At 40.7% G+C, this 21,013-nt stretch overlaps 2 protein-coding genes across 2 annotated transcripts; both read left to right on the forward strand.

Moving 5' to 3' along the window:
• Window positions 1-4,471: 4,471 nt before the first annotated feature.
• On the forward strand, window positions 4,472-4,891 carry LOC136036649 (uncharacterized). The gene has a single exon (XM_065718947.1). The coding sequence runs from the start codon at window positions 4,472-4,474 to the stop codon at window positions 4,889-4,891; it is 420 nt and encodes a 139-aa protein (XP_065575019.1).
• Window positions 4,892-4,932: 41 nt separating this feature from the next.
• LOC136036650 (uncharacterized) lies at window positions 4,933-9,180 on the forward strand. Its single transcript, XM_065718949.1, has 3 exons — window positions 4,933-5,914; window positions 6,569-6,735; window positions 8,992-9,180. The coding sequence occupies exons 1-3, from the start codon at window positions 4,933-4,935 to the stop codon at window positions 9,178-9,180; spliced, it is 1,338 nt and encodes a 445-aa protein (XP_065575021.1).
• Window positions 9,181-21,013: the final 11,833 nt, after the last annotated feature.

A 21,013-nucleotide genomic window follows, 5' to 3' on the forward strand; every position in this document is an offset into this window, starting at 1 on the left:
TAGTTGACCAATAAGAAAGTGATTGGTATTTGGTGTTTTGTCTTTTCTTTACTTATTAGTATAACATTACCCTAACCATTTTATAACGGTTGTAAAATTACACGGAAGAAAGGCGTGGCAGTTCCAGAAACCTTAGTTGACAATAAAAGGCAAAATGTTAAAAGCCCCAATAACTTAAAACCGCTTTTTAATTTGAGACTTGAGCATCATTGGATATTATGGCTATTCATGAAACTTCTTTAAGTTCTGACCAATTTTTCTTGTCTTTTTCTTTCCCAGGATATGATTTCAGTGTGATTAAATAAAAAAAAACAAGTTTTTTTAAATGAAAATAAGGAGCGACATTAAAACTTAAAACGAACAGAAATTACTCCGTATATGAAAGGGGCTTTTCCTCCTCGACACCCAGCTCCTTACGCCAAAGTTTTTTATTGTTTTAAAAAGTAGAGTTGCGAGAAAGAATCAAACTTTAGCGCAAGGAGCGGGGTGTTATTTAATTTCTGAAAGTTTTTGAATTAATGCATGTCTGATTTTGGCTCTCCGTACAAAAATTATAAAAATGAAATTTGCATATTAATTCTTTTTTTGGCTAAATGGCTTTCTCTTAGTTTTGATCAGACGATTTTGAGAAATAAGGGGTGGGGAAGGAGGTCTAGTTTCCCTCCAATTTTTCGGTTACTTAAAAAGGCAACTAGATCTTTTATTTTTAACGAACGTTTTTATTAGTAAAAAAAAATACGTAACTTAAGAATTAACTTACGTAACAAACTTTTACATTCTGATATTTTTGATTATATATATGAGGGGGTTGGTCCCCTCGTTAATACCTCGCTCTTCACACTAAATCTTGTTTTATCCCAATTCTTTAAGAATGACCCCTGAATCAGAAAGGCCGTAGAATAAATAGTTGAAATTATTAAAAAAAATTTTAACATAAAGAGCGAAGTATTTATCTCCTCCTAAATACCTCGCTCTTTATGCTAGAGTATTTATAGAACCCCCCATATGCGTAATAATCTCTGTTCGTTTTAAGCTTTAATGCTTCTCCTTACTTTCAATTGAAAAAACTTTTTCATGTTTACATTTTCATTGTTTTTTTTTTATAGTAATGCTAGAAAGTCCTGCGCCCTTTTCATTGAATTTCTCTTCCCCCATGAAATATTCCTCCAAGGAAAGATCCTCCCATATAGCCCCCTCCCCTGAACCCCACACCCAAACCCAAAAAATCCCCCTGATAACGTCGGCACACTTCCCAGTAACCATTACTGTATGTAAACATTGGTCAAAGTTTGTAACTTGCAGCCCCTCCCCCAGGGACTGTGGGGGTAAGTCATCCCCAAAGACATAGTTATTATGGTTTTCGACTATGCGGAACAAAATGGCTATCTCAAAATTTTGATCCGTTGACTTTGGGGAAAAAATGAGCGTGGGAGGGGGCCTAGGTGCCCTCCAATTTTTTTTGGTCACTTAAAAAGGGCACTAGAACTTTTCATATCCGTTAGAATGAGCCCTTTTGCAACACTCTAGGACCACTTGGTCGATACGATGACCCCTGGGAAAAAAAAAACAAACAAAAAAACAAATAAACACGCACCCGTGATTTGTCTTCTGGCAAAAAATACGAAATTCCACATTTTTGTAGATTGGACCTTGAAATTTTTTCTATAGGGTTCTCTGATACGCTGAATGCGATGATGTAATTTTCGTTAAGATCCTATGACTTTTAGGGGGTGTTACCCCCTATTTTCCAAAATAAGGCAAATTTTCTCAGGCGCGTAACTTTTGATGACAAAGACTAAATTTGATGAAACTTATATATTTAAAATCAGCATAAAAATCCGATTCTTTTGATATATCTTTTAGTTGTTTGTTTGTTTTTTAGAGTTTCGTTTACTATTGAGCCGTGTCGCTCCTTACTACAGTTCGTTACCACGAACTGTTTGATTCAGGATATGATTTAGTGGCGTGACTCTATAAGCTCAGCCAGAGTCGACCCAGCTCTAAATGGGTACCTGGAGAAATCTGGGGAAGGTAAGCAGGAAGGGTGTGTGAAAGCACAGGATGGTTGGCCCCCAGCCCCCTATCGCACTTCCTGGCTGAAGGGCCATGAAACGGAGATCAGCACCACCGGTTTGGACCTTAAGGGTCTAGTGACGTCTTGCTTACTTACTACGGGATATGATTTTGAGGTGAATTTCAAAAGAATCGAAAGTATATGGCGAGGGAGGACTTGGGTTTAATGTGCGTATCTTCCCGAATCTCTAGTCATTCTAGGACTCTAATTGATAATGTTTTCATGGGATGTAGCTATTTGAGCCAAAGTTATTCTGATGTGATATTATATCCAGGCTCGAACCATCTCCCAAGTAACTGCTCTTGTGACGTCTCTAAGAGAAGGACGTATCCCGGCAAAGAAAATACTGACATTTGAGGTAAAAAAGTAAATTTTAAGTAAGTTTGCCGAGAAGTTGAGCTGTATTAAGTAAGACTCGGTCCTGGAGATCTCCAGCGATATTTCTCTAGAGTACAATTAGTTCATGTCTATTTCTCAATCAATCTATGAGAGAATATGTCTAAATTTCTACTAGCTTCGGGTTTACTATCAAATAACGCTGCTAATGCTAATTTTTATTTGTTTTCATAGTTGGCAAGCCTAGTGATATTGATGGTAGAATTCTACTCTGTAGGAAGCCTTTAGCTCAAGTTTTGGAAATTTGTTATTTGGGCTTTTGCATTTATTGTAATCTTTTTTGGGAGCACAACAGTGATATTATTGCATCAAATGTGGATCGGGGCCTTGGAGCGACTCGACATTTTAGGATTTTTTTTGCTAGTGAGAGCCTTATTGCTTTTACACCAAGTTTTGATTCAGCTTTCACCCATATATTTCATATGGTTGCATCTAATGGGTAAGAAGTTCTTATGTGAATATTAAGCATGTCCAGGTTCTTCAAGATAAAGCTTTGTGTCTTACTGGTGGGTGTGTTGAAAGTGTGCATAACACTGCAACTTGCTTCAACAAGTTGCAAGTACTTAATGTAGATTAGGTTTGGGAATATCAAGTTTTTCCTATCACTGTTGGAATTGTGTCAGTAATGCGGTCTTTCGTGATTGTTTTAGTGGTACTAGAGCCTCTCGTAATTATAAACGCGTCATGGTTGTGATTTTATTGTTTCACTTTAAAGTGAAACCAGGGCTGGCTTCACTCTTAGATTTTCAGGACCTAGTATATGAAAGTCTGTTTACGAGAGTATTCGAATGGCTGAACACCTGGGATAGTTTAAAAGTAAGTTAAAAAAAAAAAAAACTGTTTTTTAGGTTCAGGCTCGTAGTTAATTTTTTTCTTACTATGAGTATTATAAACTGACGAGAGATTGGTCATTTTTCAGCGTATTTTTTTCTCTATGTGTTTAGTTATTGATAGTTAGAAAATATCCGCCTAGTCTCAAGTGTTTTTTGTACTTTCCTTGGAACAGGTACCTGCAGTTTAGTTACATTTTGTTTCGTTGTAAAAAATCTGAAATGAACCAAAGCCCTTAGTCGTGTCTTAAATTTGTACATTATTTGAAATAATGCATTAGATGACAAAACACTTCCAATCGCCAAGAAACTAAATATCTTTTGACATGAATTTGACCATCACGCCATTTAAGTCATCCTCCATTCAACTCAGCACCCGATTAACTCAACCACCACTGAGCTCAGCCCCAATACAACTCAGTTCCCATTTTATTTAACCAATGTATCCCAATGCCAATAAGAAAATTTGCTGTGGTTGACCACATCTAAAGGAAAGATGTTAATGAAATGAAACTAGTACATTTAGAGGTAAAATTTTAGTTAATTGACTTCTTGCTGTCTCAGAAAGGGCTTAGGTTAGGAAAATGAAACTTTCAGGGATGAATATACAGACTAAAGTATGTCCCGGGAAGGTATTTTGAAGCAACTACCTCCAATTCTTCTCCCTCTAGAGGGCCCTGACCTTTGATGGCCTTTAAAAATATGTGTGTTATAAAAGTGAAACCTTGCAAAATAGATCTTCTGCTTAACTGAAGTACAACAAAATTGTTTTCAGCTTCATAACTTTGCTCAATTCCATTTTATAAGGTTTTAAGGATATGCCAATACATTTCGGAGGTGAATGGAGTTCGTCCGGAATGAGGCAGACTCTGTCTGCTGACCACGTGCCTCTAGATATGTCGTTTCTCCCCTAACTAAACACTCCGATCAGGACGGCCGCAACCTCGTGTGGCGGGTGGAGCCCACCCCGGGAATCTCAGTACCTAGGTTTAATCTAGCTCTAATCAGATTCCAGGCCTAGGGTCGGTTGGGCTAGCGACCCTCCACCCGAAATTTAAGTGTTACGAAAAGTGACAATATAGCCTCGGACCCAGATTCCCTTTTAAGATCTCGACCATTACACGTCAATGGACATGCTGACGACGTCAGAAAGACTGACAGACTAAACCATATGGACCAAAGGGGGCTGCGAATAGCAACCTGGAATGTCTTGACTCTGAATGCACCTGCGTCAAAGAACCTACTCTCTGAAGAACATCGTAAGAACAAAGTGTCAATTGCAGGTCTTACAGAAACACGTCTTACCGGAATCGGAGAAGAGCAAATAGGCAACAGTGACTCATTGCTCTGGTCTGGAGGAAGCTCGAGAAGGAATGGTGTAGGCCTTGCACTAAATAGCCTTACAAGAAAGGCCTTAATTTTAAACGAAGCTGTATCTGACAGATTAATGAAGGCCCGCTTTGGACACAAGCATGGCAAGATGACTGTCATCGTATGCTATGCCCCGACCAACGATTCTGATGATGCGATTAAGGAGGATTTCTACTCTTCTTTGTCCAGATGCCTTGCAACAGTACCCCCCATGATATAACTGTTCTCCTTGGCGACTTTAATGCGACAGTGCGCGATGATATGGGTGTATGGCGTGGCACAGTTGGTCCTGTATCCCCCGACCCACTTAACGACAATGGGCTCCGCTTACTTGAACTGTGCCGATCTCAGGACCTTTACATTGCAAACACCTACTTCCAACGCAAAACTATCCATCAGTACACGTGGTATAGTAATGACGGTCATACAAAGAAGATGATTGACTACGTCATTATTTCCAAACGCTGGAGATCATTGGTGAAGAACTACAGAACTTACAGATCAGCAGAGCTTGGAAACGCAGACCATAGGCTTGTGTGCGCCGATCTTTGGCTTCGCCTCCATGCACAACGATCGGTAAGAAAACCCGTCGCTGCAGATATTGGGAAACTAAAGGAACCAGATACTCGCCAGAAGTACAGTATCGAGATATCGAATCGCTTCGAGGCCCTTGGCTCACTCAATAGCAGTGAAGATCTATGGAAGCATTTTAAATTGCAGACCAGCGAAGCAGCACAACTAGTGCTCGGCAAGAGGAGTTATCCAAAGAAATCGTGGCTAACTAATGAAACACTGCAAGTTATAGAGCAAAGGCGGAAGGCAAGACTTCTTGGGGACATGACCACATATCGAAGACTCAATGGAGTGCGGAACAGACTCATTCACCGGGATAGAACCCAGTTTGTTGCAAGGATAGCCGATGAAATTGAGCTAGCTGCAAAAAAGAAAGACATGGGCAGCCTATTCAAGCATCTCCGAGATCTCACTGAAAATAAAACTCCCACCTTGGGTCTTGTCCTGTCCAGGGATGGTGCACTTCTTTCTGACGAAGGTTCTTGTCTTGAGCGGTGGAAGGACCATTTCTGTTCGCTCATCAACAATACTGGTCCGTCAGCGCCTCCTAATGATAGTCCCAGCCAATCTTGCAGTCAAAGACCTGGAACAGAGGTTCCTTCAGATGAGCCTTTCAGCCCCTCAGAAATTGGGCATACAGTAAAAAGACTCAAGAATAATAAAGCTGCTGGTATCTGTGGCTTAAACTCGGAGCTGCTAAAATATGGAGGTCCTGCAATGCTCCTGTTCTCTACAATCTGGCGAACAGAGATAATTCCCGAGGATTGGCGGAAGGGTGTCATCATCCCCTTATGGAAGAGAAAAGGCTCAAGAAGCGACTGCTCCAACTCCCGGGGAATAACCCTACTGTCAGTCCCTGCCAAACTGTTTTCAATGGTCCTGCTGGATCGATACCGGAGCATCATTCGAAAAATCCGGCGACCGGAGCAAGCTGGTTTTATGTCGGATCGTTCAACCATCGAGCAGACTTTCACGATTCGACAAATAGTAGAGAAGACCACAGAGCTCCGACAGAAAGTATTCATTGCCTTCGTTGACTTCCGTGCTGCATTTGACTCAGTCGATCGAAAAGCTCTTTGGCGGATTCTAGAGTTGACTGGCCTACCCGAGAAATATTGCAGACTTCTCAAGGCGCTGCACCATGGGACGGAGAGCTGTGTACAAGTAAATGGATGGCGCAGCCCGTTCTTTCAAATCACGACAGGGGTGCGCCAAGGATGTGCAGTGGCCCCAGAGCTCTTCAATGTCATCATAGATTACGTTATGACAAAAACCACTTCACGTCTCAGCTTTGGGCTCAAATTTGGAGATCATACCATTACAGATGTTGATTTTGCCGATGACTTGGCCATTCTGGCGGACTCCATGGAGCAGCTGCTGGAAGCGCTCCGAATTCTGCGAGAAGAGGCTGCCAAAGTAGGACTGCATTTAAACTGGAATAAAACTAAAATTATGGCCATAGATTCGTCTTCTCCTGCTGTTAACTCTCCAGTTAGCCTGGACAGCACCACTAGCATCGAGGTTGTTAATGACTTCACCTACCTGGGCTACGTAATTTCTTCAAATGGCTCACTTCTCCCCGAGCTGCAGGCGAGATTATCTAAAGCGTCTTCTGTCATGGGTAGACTGAATCGTCACCTCTGGCAAAAACCAAACATCAGTCGCAAATCGAAACTGCGGATCTTCAACGCTCTAGTCGGCTCTGTGATGCTTTACGGAGCTGACATGGCAAGCATCAGCTGCAACTCTCAAGAAAATAGACGTATTTCATGCAAAGAGCCTGAGGAGGATTGAGGGCCTACGATGGTCCGACTTCGTCAGCAATGAAAAGCTTCTGCAGCTCACAGAGCAGTCTTGGTTTTTGACTCAAGCAGCCGATCGAACCTTACGATGGTTCGGGCATCTGCTTCGTATGCCACCACATGTACCCGCAAAGTTGATATATGTCTTTGACCCTATCAAAGTTGGTTGGAAGCGACCTCGCTGTCGATCGAAGAAAGGTTGGTCCGACAGCCTGTCCGAGGTCTTGACGATGGCAAACATCAGACCGGGCGAAGAGCAAATACTCGCCATGGACCGAAGTAGGTAGAGGAGGCAGACGTCACTCTCTACGCCGAGCAGTGCCCGGCAGGAGACTTAAGTCAAGTAAGTCAATACATTTCCTAAATTTTGAAAAAAAACATTGATATGGCTAAAAATTCTACTTAAATAACAGGAACTACATTTTCAGAACTAAAGGCAGAGAAAAAGTAACTAGTAACTGAAAATTAAGGTAAAATTTTGTTTTTTCAAAATTTCAATAGGTATAGGACCTGTCATGTAGGCAAATTTCAGGGCCCTCTAGAGGGAGAAGGGGTGGACGTGGGTACTTTAAAATTCCTTCCCAGGACATACTTTAGCCTGTAGACCCATCCCTGAAAGTTTCATTTTCCTAACCAGAGATAGCAAGAAGTCAATTAACTACAATTTTACCCATTTAGATTCCTTATTTTATGTTCTATCCGAATCTTAGGATTGCTTTTCTGACAGTGCACCCCAGTCCCTCCCAATGATCCCAAATATAGCCCTAACACTACAATTATGTGCTGTTTTGTATTTTGTGACACAAAATTATCCATGTTGTAATTTTTTTATTCTTCACCCGGTAAAAAGCTTTTTACCAAGAAATTTCAATACAATTTTGGATAAAAACATTTTTTGAAGTGAATAACAAATATGGGTTCAAATGGAAGGAAATGAAGTGCGGTTTTAGAATAGATAGAGGATGTGTTGCCCAAAATTCTACTATCAGGTTGATAATTCATAAGTACCCAAATTATCCACCACATTTGGTCCCCAGTTCTATAGATTATGACCAAGCGGAATAATAGTAAAATATTATACTGGCATATTAATAAATTGAGAGAGAGCAGTCAATCTGGACTAGTCCCAGGTAAAGACAGGAATGGGACCACAAATAGTGATAAGGAAAGATTTGAAGAGAGATGGGCGCAACATTTTGAGAAAGTGCTAAACAGAGGTATACTTGCAGGAACAGATATAGATGAAAATGAAAAAGTTTGTGATACCTTGGATGTGTAGGAAGATTTGTTTTGTGAGGAATAATTAGTGACAGTACTAAAAGGATTAAAAAATAATAAGGCCCCTGGTGCTGGTAGTGTGATAAATGAGTTTCCTAAATATGGTGGCTCTGAGGTTAGAAATTCAGTAGCTGAAAGGTTAGCTACTGAAGATTATGAATATGATTTTTGGAAAAGGAAAAGTACCTAATGATTTTAGGAAAACCTTAATTAAGCCACTGTATAAGAAAGGTGACAAGAGTGAATGTTGTAATTATCGAGGCATTAGTCTAGTCTCTGTATTGAGCAAATTACTTAGTAATATGATACTTTTTAGAATGAGAGATGCTTTAGATAAAGTTTTAAGAGGAGAACAGTGCGGTTTTAGAAAAGGAAGAGGATGTGTCGACCAAGTTTTCACTGTTAGGTTAAAAATTGGGATGTCCCTTTGTTGCCAAACACCTTTGACCCTCAGTTTTATCGATTATGAGCAAGCGTTCGATTCTGTTGATAGAAGAGCTTTAGCAAAGGTCTTACCCTTATATGGTATACCAGAAAAATACATTAACGTGATTTGTACTATGTACGAGAATAATACCGCTGCGGTTAAGGTAGGAAATGAGGTTAGAAACTGGTTTGTATTAAATCAGGAGTTAAGCAGGGTTTTGCTCTATCCCCCTTTATATAGGTCATTTTGATGGACTTCGTCTTCAGGAGCACAGGGAAGGCAATTGGAGACCACGGAATCAAATGGGGAGGAAAATCTCTTCTGAACTTAGATTATGCTGATGATTTAAGCATCCTAGATGAAAGTGTGAGCAAAATGAACGAATTTTTGGAGGTTTTGCGAGTACCGGGTGCAAGAGGGAGGTCTTGAATAGATTAGGTAGGAGAAGGAGCATGCGGAGCTATATTGGCCTCAGCGGCTTGGTGCTGCAGTGAGTTATTAGTAGTAGTAGTAGTTCGATTCTGTTGATAGAAGAGCTTTTACAATGGTTTTATCCTTGTATGGTATACCAAACAAATACATTAAGGTGAATAGTGTTATGTACGAAAATGACACTGCTGTTGTTAAGTTAGGAAATAGGGTTAGCTACATGTTTCGTATTAAATCAGGAGTTTAGTAGGGTTGTGTTCTATCCCCTTCATGCGCATCATTTTGATTGATTTTGTCTTAAAGACTGTAGGAAAGACAATGGGAGTCCACGGAATCAAATGCAGAGGAAAAATTCTCCTGGACCTAGATTATGCTGATGGTTTAAGCATCCTAGATGAGAGTGTGAGCAAAATGAATGAACTTTTATTGGTTTTTAAAGTTCAAGGTGGTAGAATAGATTTGAAGATAAATGTTAAGAAGACTGAGTCACTAAGGCGATTAATCAGGTGGGCTGCGTCACTTACCTTGCTAGTATTATTAGTTAAGACAGTGGGACCAGTGAAGATCTTAAAAGTAGAATAGCTAGGGCCCAGGGCGGAAAGCGGACGAGAATTTACTAGATGTTTTTCAGAGAAAGTGCCTACAGATTGATCTGGGTACCTGGCTGCTGACCGTATTTGAAACAGTAGGTTGTACGAAAAATGTGGTTCGATCCTGCTTTCTAGGGCTATAATGAAAGAAAGGTTGAGATGGTTAGAACACGTTGTGCGGATGAAGGATGACAGATTGCCGAAGATTGTCCTTTTTGGCCAACCGTCTGGCGATACACAGAATGCAGGTCGTCCTCGTCTAGTGTAGGGGGATGTCATAAATAAAGATTTAAATAACTTCGAAGACCACACTGCCTTTCCATGACGAAAGTTTTTACTGCTGATGATGAACACTATATATGTGTTCGAAATATCCAGTTAAATTTTATATCTGTTCACTGTGTTGAACAGTGAATGACAGTGAACAGTGAATGTGTTGAATAATGGAAGTTTTGGACATAGGCTAAATGTTATTCCTGTCAAAATGAGCATGTCTTTGGTATTGACATAGCATATTGGCTACTGCTTGAGCAACAGTCTAAACACTCACGGCCTTTGGCATCCTTGCGCCTGGGTCGCTGTACTCAGTTGGTGAGTGTTTGTGTATGCGTGGAATTGAAAACTTCTAAAAAGGAAAGTTGACTAGCAAGCCAGTTGAAGACCCAAGGAGAGGGAGGAGAGAGCTTAGGTTTCCTATCATTTCCACTAGGTCTTGTCTGGTATGTTTTGGTCTCTTCGGTGTCATGGCAAATTTCGCATTAGTTACACCAATCGGTATGTCAAATTTTGACAGATTGAAACTGTCGCTTTTTTCTTGTATTTAGAAGTCAGGCAAGAGTTTGGCCCCAATTTGTATCTGAAATTTGCCTCAAATCTCATAAAAATGAGACTGCTTGTTGGTTTCAAGTCATTCAGTCTGCTTGATTCAGTACCCATATCTATAAATGTCCAAATTGTGTTTAATTAATTAATTAAAAATTTGCAACCGGAACCCCCGCCGATAATCCACAGGTCTTATATGAAGGGGATTCTACAGAAAAAATGAGGCTGTGTGATGAAAGCTGCAGTCATGGACCAGATGGAATCCTAGTCAAATGATAATAATATGGGTATTGGCGTAACACATGGTTTACTGCTTAAGCAACGTTCTAACTATCCACGGCCTTAAGCATCTCTGCTTTAAGCGGCGAACATGGGCTAGATAGAATCTCATGTGAAAAAAAGATATAGTGTGGGAATAGTGCTTCATTACCGCTAGAGGAACAGTCTTACCATTCAACCGCTTTAAGAATCTGCCCTTTAAGCGGTGGACATAAGCTAGATGGGATGACTGTCTGACTGTCTGTTATTTATTAATTAATTAAAAATTTGGTTTGTGTGTAGCGCATGGCTACCGCTTAAGCAACCGTGTTACCATTCACGGCTTTAAGCATCCTGGCTTTAAGTGGCAAACATGGGCTAAATGGTATCCCATGTGAAAGTGGAGTACATTGTTCGTATGTGTGTACTGCAAGGTTACAGCTAGAGCAATGGTCAAACCATTCACGGCCTTAAGCATCCGTGTTTTAAGCCGCGAACATGGGCTAGATATAATCCCATATGAAAAAGGAATATATTGTTGGTATGTGTGAAGCGCATGGTTACCACTTGAGCAACGCTCTAAGTGTCCATGACTTTAAGCATCCTTTTTTTAATGGGCGAACATGGGCTAGATGGAATCCAATGTGAAAAAGGAATATATTGTTTGTATATGTTTTGTGCTTGATTACCGCTAGTGCAACAGTTCAAACTTTCAACAGCTTTAAGCATCTGTGCTTTAAGCGATGGACATAAGATAGGTAGGATGACTGTCTGACTGTCTGGTATTTATTAATTAATAAAAAAATTGAAAATTTTTGTTTGTGTGTAGCGCACGGTCACCGCTTCAGCCATAGTGTAACCATTCATGGCTTTAAGCGTCCGTTATTTAAGTTGCAAACACAGACTAGATGGAATCCAATGGGAAAAAGGTATATATTGTTTGTATATGTATAGCAATTAATTACCGCTAGAGCAATGGTTTAACCATCCACGGCTTGAAGGCATCCGTACTTTAAGCGGTAAACATGGGCGAGATGATATCCCTTGTTAAAAAAGGAATATAACCGTACTTTAAGCAGTGAAAATGGGATCCCATTTCAAAAAGGACTATATTTTTGGTCGCAATTTAGTAAATGGCTAACGCTTGAGCAACAGTCTAAACATTCACGGCCTTATGGATCCGTGCACTTTGGAATAGCATGCCAGTGGGGACTTCAGAAGAGAGAGATAGAGTGAGACAGAGCAAAAGAGAGGAAGGCTGGGTTTCAACCAATAAGGCTGCATGATTCAGCACCCTTTTCCAAATTTTGTTTATATAATTAATTGAAAATTTGCAACCAGAAACCCTGGCGATAATCCACAGATCTTATGTGAGGGAGTCATAGAAAAGAAAATACAACGTGTGTAATGGAAGCGGTGGGCATGGGCTAAATTGGATCTCAGTCAATATGAATATGTTGTTAGTATTGGTTGAGCACATGATTACTGCTTGAGCAACGGTCAAACTATTCACTGCCTTAAGCATCCGTGCACCTGTGTAGCTGTACACAGTTGATGAGTGTAGGTGTGTGGAATTGAAAAAATCTAACAAGGAAAGTTGACAAATTGACAAATTGACAAGTTGACAAAAGTTGACAAATCTAACAAGAAAGTGGGAGACCCAAAGTTTGAGAGAGAAGGAGAGCCCGTGTGCCTTTTATATCCACCAGGGCTTGTGACTAGAGTGAGGGTTTGATACGGCTTTTTGGCTCCAACCAATTCAAGCTGCTTGACTCAGTACCCTTGTCAAAAAAAGTCCAAATTGTGTTTAATTAATTAATTAAAAGTTTGCAACCGGAACCCCTGCCGATAATCCATATACCTATAGAAAAGAAAATTGAACTTAGGTAATCAAAGCATTGGACATTGGCTAAATGGGGTCACAGTCAAAAAAGCATGTTAACTGTATTGTTGTAACACATGCTTACCACTGATGATTGATGATTGTGCCTCGATCGTAATTTATCGGATCGTTCAGGGCGGTATTAATGGAGTGTCATGGATGGAAAATACGTTTACTTTGAGCAAATTAGAGTGCTTAAAGCAGGTTAACCGCGCCTAAATATGTCAGCATAGAATTATGCTAAATATGTCAGCATTCGTACTGCGACGCTAGAGGTAAAATTCTTGGACCGTCACGAGACAAACAACTGCAAAATCATTTGCTAAGAATGTTCTAATTAATCAAAAACAAAAGTTAGAGGTCCAATGGCGATCTGATATCGCCCTAGTTCTAACCATAAACGATGGCAACCAGTGATCTGTGGATGTTACTTGAATGACTCCGCGGGCAGCTTCTGGGAAACCAGAGTGTTAGGGTTTCGGGGGAATTATGGTTGTAAAGTTGAAACTTAAAGGAATTGACAGGAGGGCACCCCAGGAGTGGAGCCTATGACTTAATTTCGTTCAACACGGGAAACCTCACCAAGCCCATACACTGGAAGGATTGACAGATCTAAAGCTCTTTCTTGATTCAGTGCGTGGTGGTGCATGGTTGTTCTTATTTGGTGGAGCGATTTGTCCTAGTAGTGTACCACTTGTCTTAGAGGAACAAGTGGCGTCTAGCCATATGAGTGTGATAAATAACAGGTCTGTCATGTGTTTAGATGTCCTGGGCCACACGCAGGCTAAACTGGAAGAGTCAGCACGCCCTACCTGCCCGGTAGGACCGGGTAACCGGTGAACCTCTTCCGTGGTTGGGATTTGGGACTGCAAAGATCACCATGAACACGGAATCCCTAGTAGGCACAAGTCATCAGCTTGCGTCGATTACGTCCCTTCCCTTAGTACACACCACCTTTTGCTACTACTGATTGAATGATTTAGTGATAACTTCAGACGACTCGCCAGGGCAGCCTGCTGGCCACTCGTGGTGTGGTTAAAATTTGATCAAACTGTATCCTTTAGAGTAAGTAAAAGTCGTAACAAGGTTTCCGTAGATGAGCCTGCGGAAGGATCATAAGCGTTTGATAAGCGATAAGGAGACTCTTGGGCCCCTGTGGTGAGTAGCTTTTCTTATCGTTATTGTTGATACACCTCCCCTTGTTTTATGTTTGAGGTACACAAGTAGGTTGCCATTTGTGAGTAATTCCCTTATGTGGCGTCATTCATGGGGGCCATTCGTCGGAAAAAAGAGTGCTCAATGGAGGCTTGTGGAATATGAGGTGGGGGGCTTTGAGGCAGTTATTGTGGTTGATTGCTACATAGTTTGGTTTGTTAGATAGCTAGACGCGTGATTCCAGAACTGCAGGACAAAAGGAACATCTATATTTTTAACACAAATTGCATGTTCAGCCATTGAGCTTGGACTACGTCTAGCTGAGAGACGGACGTTTTTATCATACGGTATTTTTGCTGTCCCTACAAAGCTCCTTGCTTATATATGGCCGTTGATTTCAACCTTATAGAGAATGCAATCAATCTCGTCAAGTTTTGTGTCAACTCTTAATGTTGAGTGATTATGGTGAGAGGTATAGGTCTCGTATACTGGTCTCGTTTGCCTTTTTGGGCTGTTGGTCAGGGGAATCAATAGTACAAGGATTGCAATAGATCTCGTCAAGCAGACTAGGCTTAGCGCTATGCCTCTTTTGGATCAACCTTTTGCTTGTCACCCAACTTGGTAATGGTAAATGAGCCCCTTTTTGGCGGGACTAGAGAAATGTTACATATTATGGCTAGACTATAGGTATAAGCCACAATGAGGATGAAATCCAACTCCTCTCAGCTAAAACACTTTGACTGACAGCCTTCTGGTACAAGAATGAACTCTATGACTTTAGTAGTAAGAAATTGGTTTATTTGATGCTGAGCTGTTGACTCCAAGGGCATTACTGGGAATTACTCCATTCTGGCATTTCAGGTAGAGGTGACCAGATAACTTTAGTGATTGGTTTGAAAAACAAACTACCCTGTCAGCTTCTGACCCCCGTTCCCGTTCTCAGTTCAGGTAAGACGACCCGCTTAAATTAAGAATATTGGTCAGCGCTTAAATTAAGAATATTGGTCAGCAGAGGAAAAGAAACTAACAGAGATTCCCAGAGTAGTGGCGAGCAAAGAGGGAAAAGCTGAGCACGAAGGGTCAATTGTATCCTTTGGGAGACAATTTCGACCGAGGCAGTGCCTGGGCGCCTCTTAAAACCGTCGCTGGTCCAGTTTAGAGTCAACATGAATGTGACCTGGATGCCCAGAGAGGGTTTCAGGCCAGTAGGACGGATGAGCGCTCGGCATCCCGAGGTCTCTCTAGAGTTGTGTTACTTGAACACGCAGTGCTAATCAGGTTGTAAACTCTATCTAAAGCTAATTGTGAATTTGAGATAAATAGAAGACAAGTACCACTAGGGAAAGTTGAAAAGAATTTTGAAGAGAGAGTTAAACATTGCGTGAAGTCTTCCAGGGGCTTGAGACGGAAGGATTTTCCAACTTCGAGCCATCTTTGGGATCAGTGCTGTGGGTAGTGAGTAATGATGGGATCGCTGAGGACAGCCATGGCTGTTCTCTTATCATGTTGGTCACCTACTTTGGTCACTGCATGTATTACCGGATGGGTTCGTAATCCGTACGCGGCTAGAACGGTGTCAAAGGACCCAGTGCTTTTGTTGCTTCGGCTTCAAGACGATGGATTCCCGGCAACGATTGAGCCAGGGTTCTGTTACTGGGAGCCCTTTTGTGGGTCTCCTGGGTGGGCGAAGAGTAGAAGAGTTCCTTCTGACCCGTCTTGAGACAAAGACCAAGGAGTCTAACTTGTGTGCGAGTCGTAGGTCAATGAGAAAACTGATGGCGGAATGAAAGTTAAGTTATTGCTTCTAATACTGATGGGAGATCATTCTCCTCTGGAAAGGGTGCATCCCATGGGTGTTGTGATCCCATTGCGAATGCGTAGCACCAAGATCACCTATGATGGAACCCGAAAGATGATGACCTATGCCTAGTCAGGTTGATGTCAGGGGAAACCCTGATGGAGGATCGAAACGATATTGATATTGGCAAGGAGATCGGATCCGAGTTACCATTTGGCCACTTTTGGTAAGCAGAACTGGTGGCGTGGGATGAACCAAATGTTTGGCTAATGCGCCAAAACCAATACATATTCCTGATCCGACAGAAAGGAGTATGTTGCTTCAGACAGATGGACAGTGACCATGGAGGTAGGAAACCGCTTAAGAGTGTGTAACAACTCACCTGCCAAATCAACTAGCCCTTAAAATGGGAGGTGATTTAGCATTGTGCTGATACCGGACCGTTTAGGATTTTGCTGATACAGGACTAGTTGGTGTCGGGCTTGGAGCAAGATGTGACTGGCTACCGAGTTGGGCTTTGGTGCTCGCAAGGATGCACGATCTCTTCTCAAGCCCGTGGAAGGCCCAAGTAGTGCTCGTTGTACATTGCTTCAGCTTGGTATGGAGCATCAGTACCCAATGAATGACCAACTCAGAACTGGCACGATCCAGGGGAATCTGACTGTCTAATTAAAACAAAGCATTGCGAAGGTGCCATCGCGTGTTGACGCAATAATATTTCTGTCCAGTACTCTGACTGTCAAAGTGAAGAAGTTTAACGAAACACAGGTAAACGATGGGAGTAACTATGACTCATGGTGGGCAGATTTGAGAGGAGTGGCTACTTATTACGGTCGGAGTGAGGCCTAAGCTTGACACTCTCGTTGAGAAGCGTCTCCAATGATGGTCCTTCATAGGTGGGAATGGGGAGCCTTCACCTGAAAGTATGGCAACACTCGGTAGCTTCCTTTAGCCGGGCGTCTTCTGAGTGGCTCAACCTCGAAATCTACCTTGGTAGTCCTGCAAGGGATAGAGTGTGAAGTCATCCCTTTCGTAGGGCATCACTGGGATGACACATTGAAAGGGGCAGGTGCAGCCATTCTTGATCCAAAGGCTTAGGGGCTTAGACTCTTAGGTCAAAGGAACATTATCAAGGGAAAAGATACCACCTACGATGCTAGGCCGGGTACATGGTCCTTCCAGACGCCCGGAACTGTGGTAAATCCCAGTATCCATCCTCCACGTAGGGTTGTCGTGGAAGTCCCAACATCTCTATATTCTGTTGAAGGCTGTGAAGTGTTAAAACCGGCTAGGGTGACGGTCAGTCAATCCCCGTTCTGGTTGGCCCCTGATTTTAGGGGGGGTTAAATGTTATCAGTCAAAGATAACAACTACCAAAGGCGTACTGTTGGTCTGGCATGGTGAGTCTGGTACACATTTAAACTATCCCGGGGGTAACAGGTAAATTGATTTGCAGCCGTAACATCACCTGTACGAAATGGATAGAGAAAATAATGAACATTTTATCCAACAGGTTTCTTCGGAAGCGCTCGGACAGTTGGAACGAGGTGAAAATGCTCTAGTCAAATGCCTCGTCTTCTAATTAGTGACGTGCACGAATGAAATAATGAGAATCCCACTATCCCTATCTACTATCTAGCAAACCAACTGCCAGGGGAATTGGCCTGGAAGAAAAACAGACCCTGTTGAGGTTCTATCAGGCTAATTCACGGTGGGGGAAGCAATATATTGACAAAGTTGGCAATATATTTACAACTGATCAATATATTGGAGTCTACCGAAAATACATTGGCAGTGTTATATATTGAGTTGTATATATATTCTAGTTGTCTATATATTTAGACAATATATTGGCAAATATTCAGAGTTGCCTATTATATTGCCTAGTTTTGTTAGTATATATATTTGTTCTTATGTGAGTACATACATGATCAAAATCATTTTAATTGTAGTTGCCTATATATTGGCTAGTTTTGAAACTACATATATTTCGACTTTGCTAATTTGAATTATACTGCCTAGTTGTGATTAAATTGCATATAGCATATATAACAAAAATTAATTTAAATGCTATTACGCGCTATTCCTGTAAATATTTCCACAAAATATTCCATAAAAAAGGATTGTGTTGTAATATTTTTCGAATTTATTATGATGTAAAGAAAGGACTTACATTTGTGTAGTCCACCTAGACATTAAAGGCAAAAACATGTACAAAAATTTTTTTCTTCCTTTTGGCTTGTACCCCTAGAATTGAGATCTAGGAGACATATAAAATCATAGGAAAGAATCTGGAACGCTTGCGAGCTTTCCTAGTGCTTTTGATCATACTTTGAATTTTCGGAGAGTGAGAACATGTTCATTTATAAATGTATTGACAAGAATAGCTTGTGTACCTGCTAACTGAACTTCTGGATAAATATATTGACAAGGATAGCGGGAGAACCTGCTAATTAACAGGTTCTCATGCTATTCTTTTAAATATATTGCAAAATTAGCAAGCTCTCACACTACAAAAATTACTTTTGATCATAAATCCTCAGATCTTGAGTTAGACTGTCAGCAGCTATTCCTATTGGTCTTTAATATCATATAATAACTCGTTACTGTTGTGTTCTTCCTGGTCCACAAAAAAGAAATTTGTTTTAATTTTTTTCCAAATTTATTGACATGCGAATAACTGACTCTCATTTATGTAGTCGATCTAGACATTGAAGGCTGAAACATGTACAAAAATTAACTTGTTCCTTTTGGCTTGTACCCTTAGAATTGAGATCTAGGAGACATATAAAATCATAGCAAAGAATCTGGAACGCCTGTGAGCTTTCCTTGTGCTTTTGATCACACTTTCTTCTATTCTTTTGAATATATTGCAAAATTAGCAATCACACTACAACATCGCTCTCACACTACAAAAAGTAGTTTTGATCATAAATCCTCAGATCTTGAGTTAGACTGTCAGCAGCTATTCCGGTTGGTCTTTAATATCATATAATAACTCGTTACTAACTGTTGTGTTCTTCCTGGTCCACAAAAATAGAGCAGCTATTCCTGTTGGTCTTTAACATCGTATAATAACTCATTACTAACTGTTATGTTCTTCCTGGTCCACAAAAAAAGAAAAGTGTTTCAATATTTTCCAAATTATATTTGGAAAATAATTATAATAATATTTTCCGTTAGCTATACGAACTTTTTGGAACGTTACTCCCAAAAGGCAAAGTTATTTGACCTTTCAACTATTCTTACTCCTATAGCCATCTAAAAATTGTAATCGGGTGTCTCACTGAGCCGAGTCTCATCTTAAGAACAGTTAGCTATACGAACTGTTTGGAATGTTACTCCCCAAAGGTACAGTTATTGGACTTTTCAACTATTCTGAGTCATATAGCCATCTAAAAATTGTAATCGGGTGTCTCACTGAGTCGATTCTCATCTTAGGCATAGTTAGCTATATGAACTGTTTGGAATTTTAAACCCCAAAGGCAAAATTATTGGACCTTTAAACTATTCTGAGTCATATAGCCATCAAAAAATTGTAATCAGGTGTCTCACTGAGCCGAGTCTCATCTTACGTACAGTTAGCTGTGCGAACAGTTTGGAACACTACTCCCCATAGGCAAAGTTATTGGACTCTTCAATTATTTTGAGTCATATAGCCATTTAAAAATTATAATCGGGTGTCTCACTGAGCTAAATCTCATCTTACGCATATTTAGTTATACGAACGGTTTGGAACGTTACTCCCCGAAGGCAAAGTTATTGGACCTTTCAACTATTCTGAGTCATATAGCCATCTAAAATTGTAATCATGTGTCTCACTGAGCCGAGTCTCATCTTAAGCACAGTTAGCTATAACAACTGTATGGAACTTTACTCCCCAAAAGGCAAAGTTATTTGACCTTTCAACTATTCTGAGTCCTGTAGCCATCTAAAAATTGTAATCGGGTGTCTTACTGAGCCGAGTCTCATCTTAAAAACAATTAGCTATACGAACTGTTTGGAATGCTACTCCCCAAAGTTAAAGTTATTGGACCTTTCAACTATTGTGAGTCATATAGCCATCTAAAAATTGTAATCGGATGTCTCACTGAGTCGAGTCTCATCTTACGCACAGTTAGCTATACGAACTGTTTGGAACGTTACTCCCCAAAGGCAAAGTTATTGGACCTTGCATCTATTCTGAGTTATACAGCCATCTAAAAATTGTATTCGCGTGTCTCTCTGAGCCGAGTCTCATCTTGCGCACAGTTTGCAATACTAACTGTTTGGAATGTTACTCCCTAAAGGCAAAGTTATTGGACCTTTAAACTATTCTGAGTCATATAGCCATCTAAAAATTGCAATCGGGTGTCTGACTGAGCCGAGTCTCATCTTACGCACAGTTAGTTATACGAACTGTTTGGAAGGCTACTCCCTAAAAGGCAAAGTTATTTTACCTTTCAACTATTCTGAATCGTATAACCATCTAAAAATTGTAATCGGGTGTCTCACTGAGCCGAGTGTCATCTTACGCACAGTTAGTTATACGAACTGTTTGGAACGTTATTCCCCAAAGGCAAAGTTATTGGACCTTTCAACTATTCTGAGTCATATAGCCATCTAAAAATTGTAATCGGGTGTCTCACTGAGCCGAGTCTCATCTTACGCACAGTTGGCTATACGAACTGTTTGGAACTTTATTCCCCAAAGGTAAATTTATTGGACTTTTCAACTATGTGTCATACGGCATTCAACTATGAGTCATACAGGCATTAAAAATTTTAATCGGGTGTCTAACTGAACTGAGTCTCATCTTACGCACAGTTAGTTATAAGAACTATTTGGAATATTAGTCCATAAAGAAAAAGTTATTGGACCTTTCAACTATTCTGAGTATATAGCCATCTAAAATTGTAATTGGGTGTCTTACTAAGCCCAGTTTCATCTTAGGCACAGTTAGCTATATGAACTGTTTGGAACGTTACTCCCCAAAGGCAAAGTTATTGGACCTTTCAACTATTCTGAGTTATATAGCCGTCTAAAAATTGCAATCGGGTGTCTCACCGAGCCGAGTCTCATCTTACGCACAGTTAGTTATACGAACTGTTTTGAATGTTACTCCCTAAAGGCAAAGTTATTGTACCTTTTAACTATTCTGAATCATATAAACATCTAAAATTGTAATCGGGTGTAATCGGGTTCCCCAAAGGCAAAGTTGTTGGACCTTTCAACTACTCTGAGTCATATAGCCATCTAAAAGTGTAATTGGGTGTCTCACTGAGCCGAGTCTCATCTTACGCACAGTTAACTATACGAACTGTTTGGAACGTTACTCCCCGAAGGCAA

This window comes from Artemia franciscana, chromosome 15, assembly GCF_032884065.1.
Source record: "Artemia franciscana chromosome 15, ASM3288406v1, whole genome shotgun sequence".
Taxonomy (NCBI): Eukaryota; Metazoa; Arthropoda; class Branchiopoda; order Anostraca; family Artemiidae; genus Artemia; species Artemia franciscana.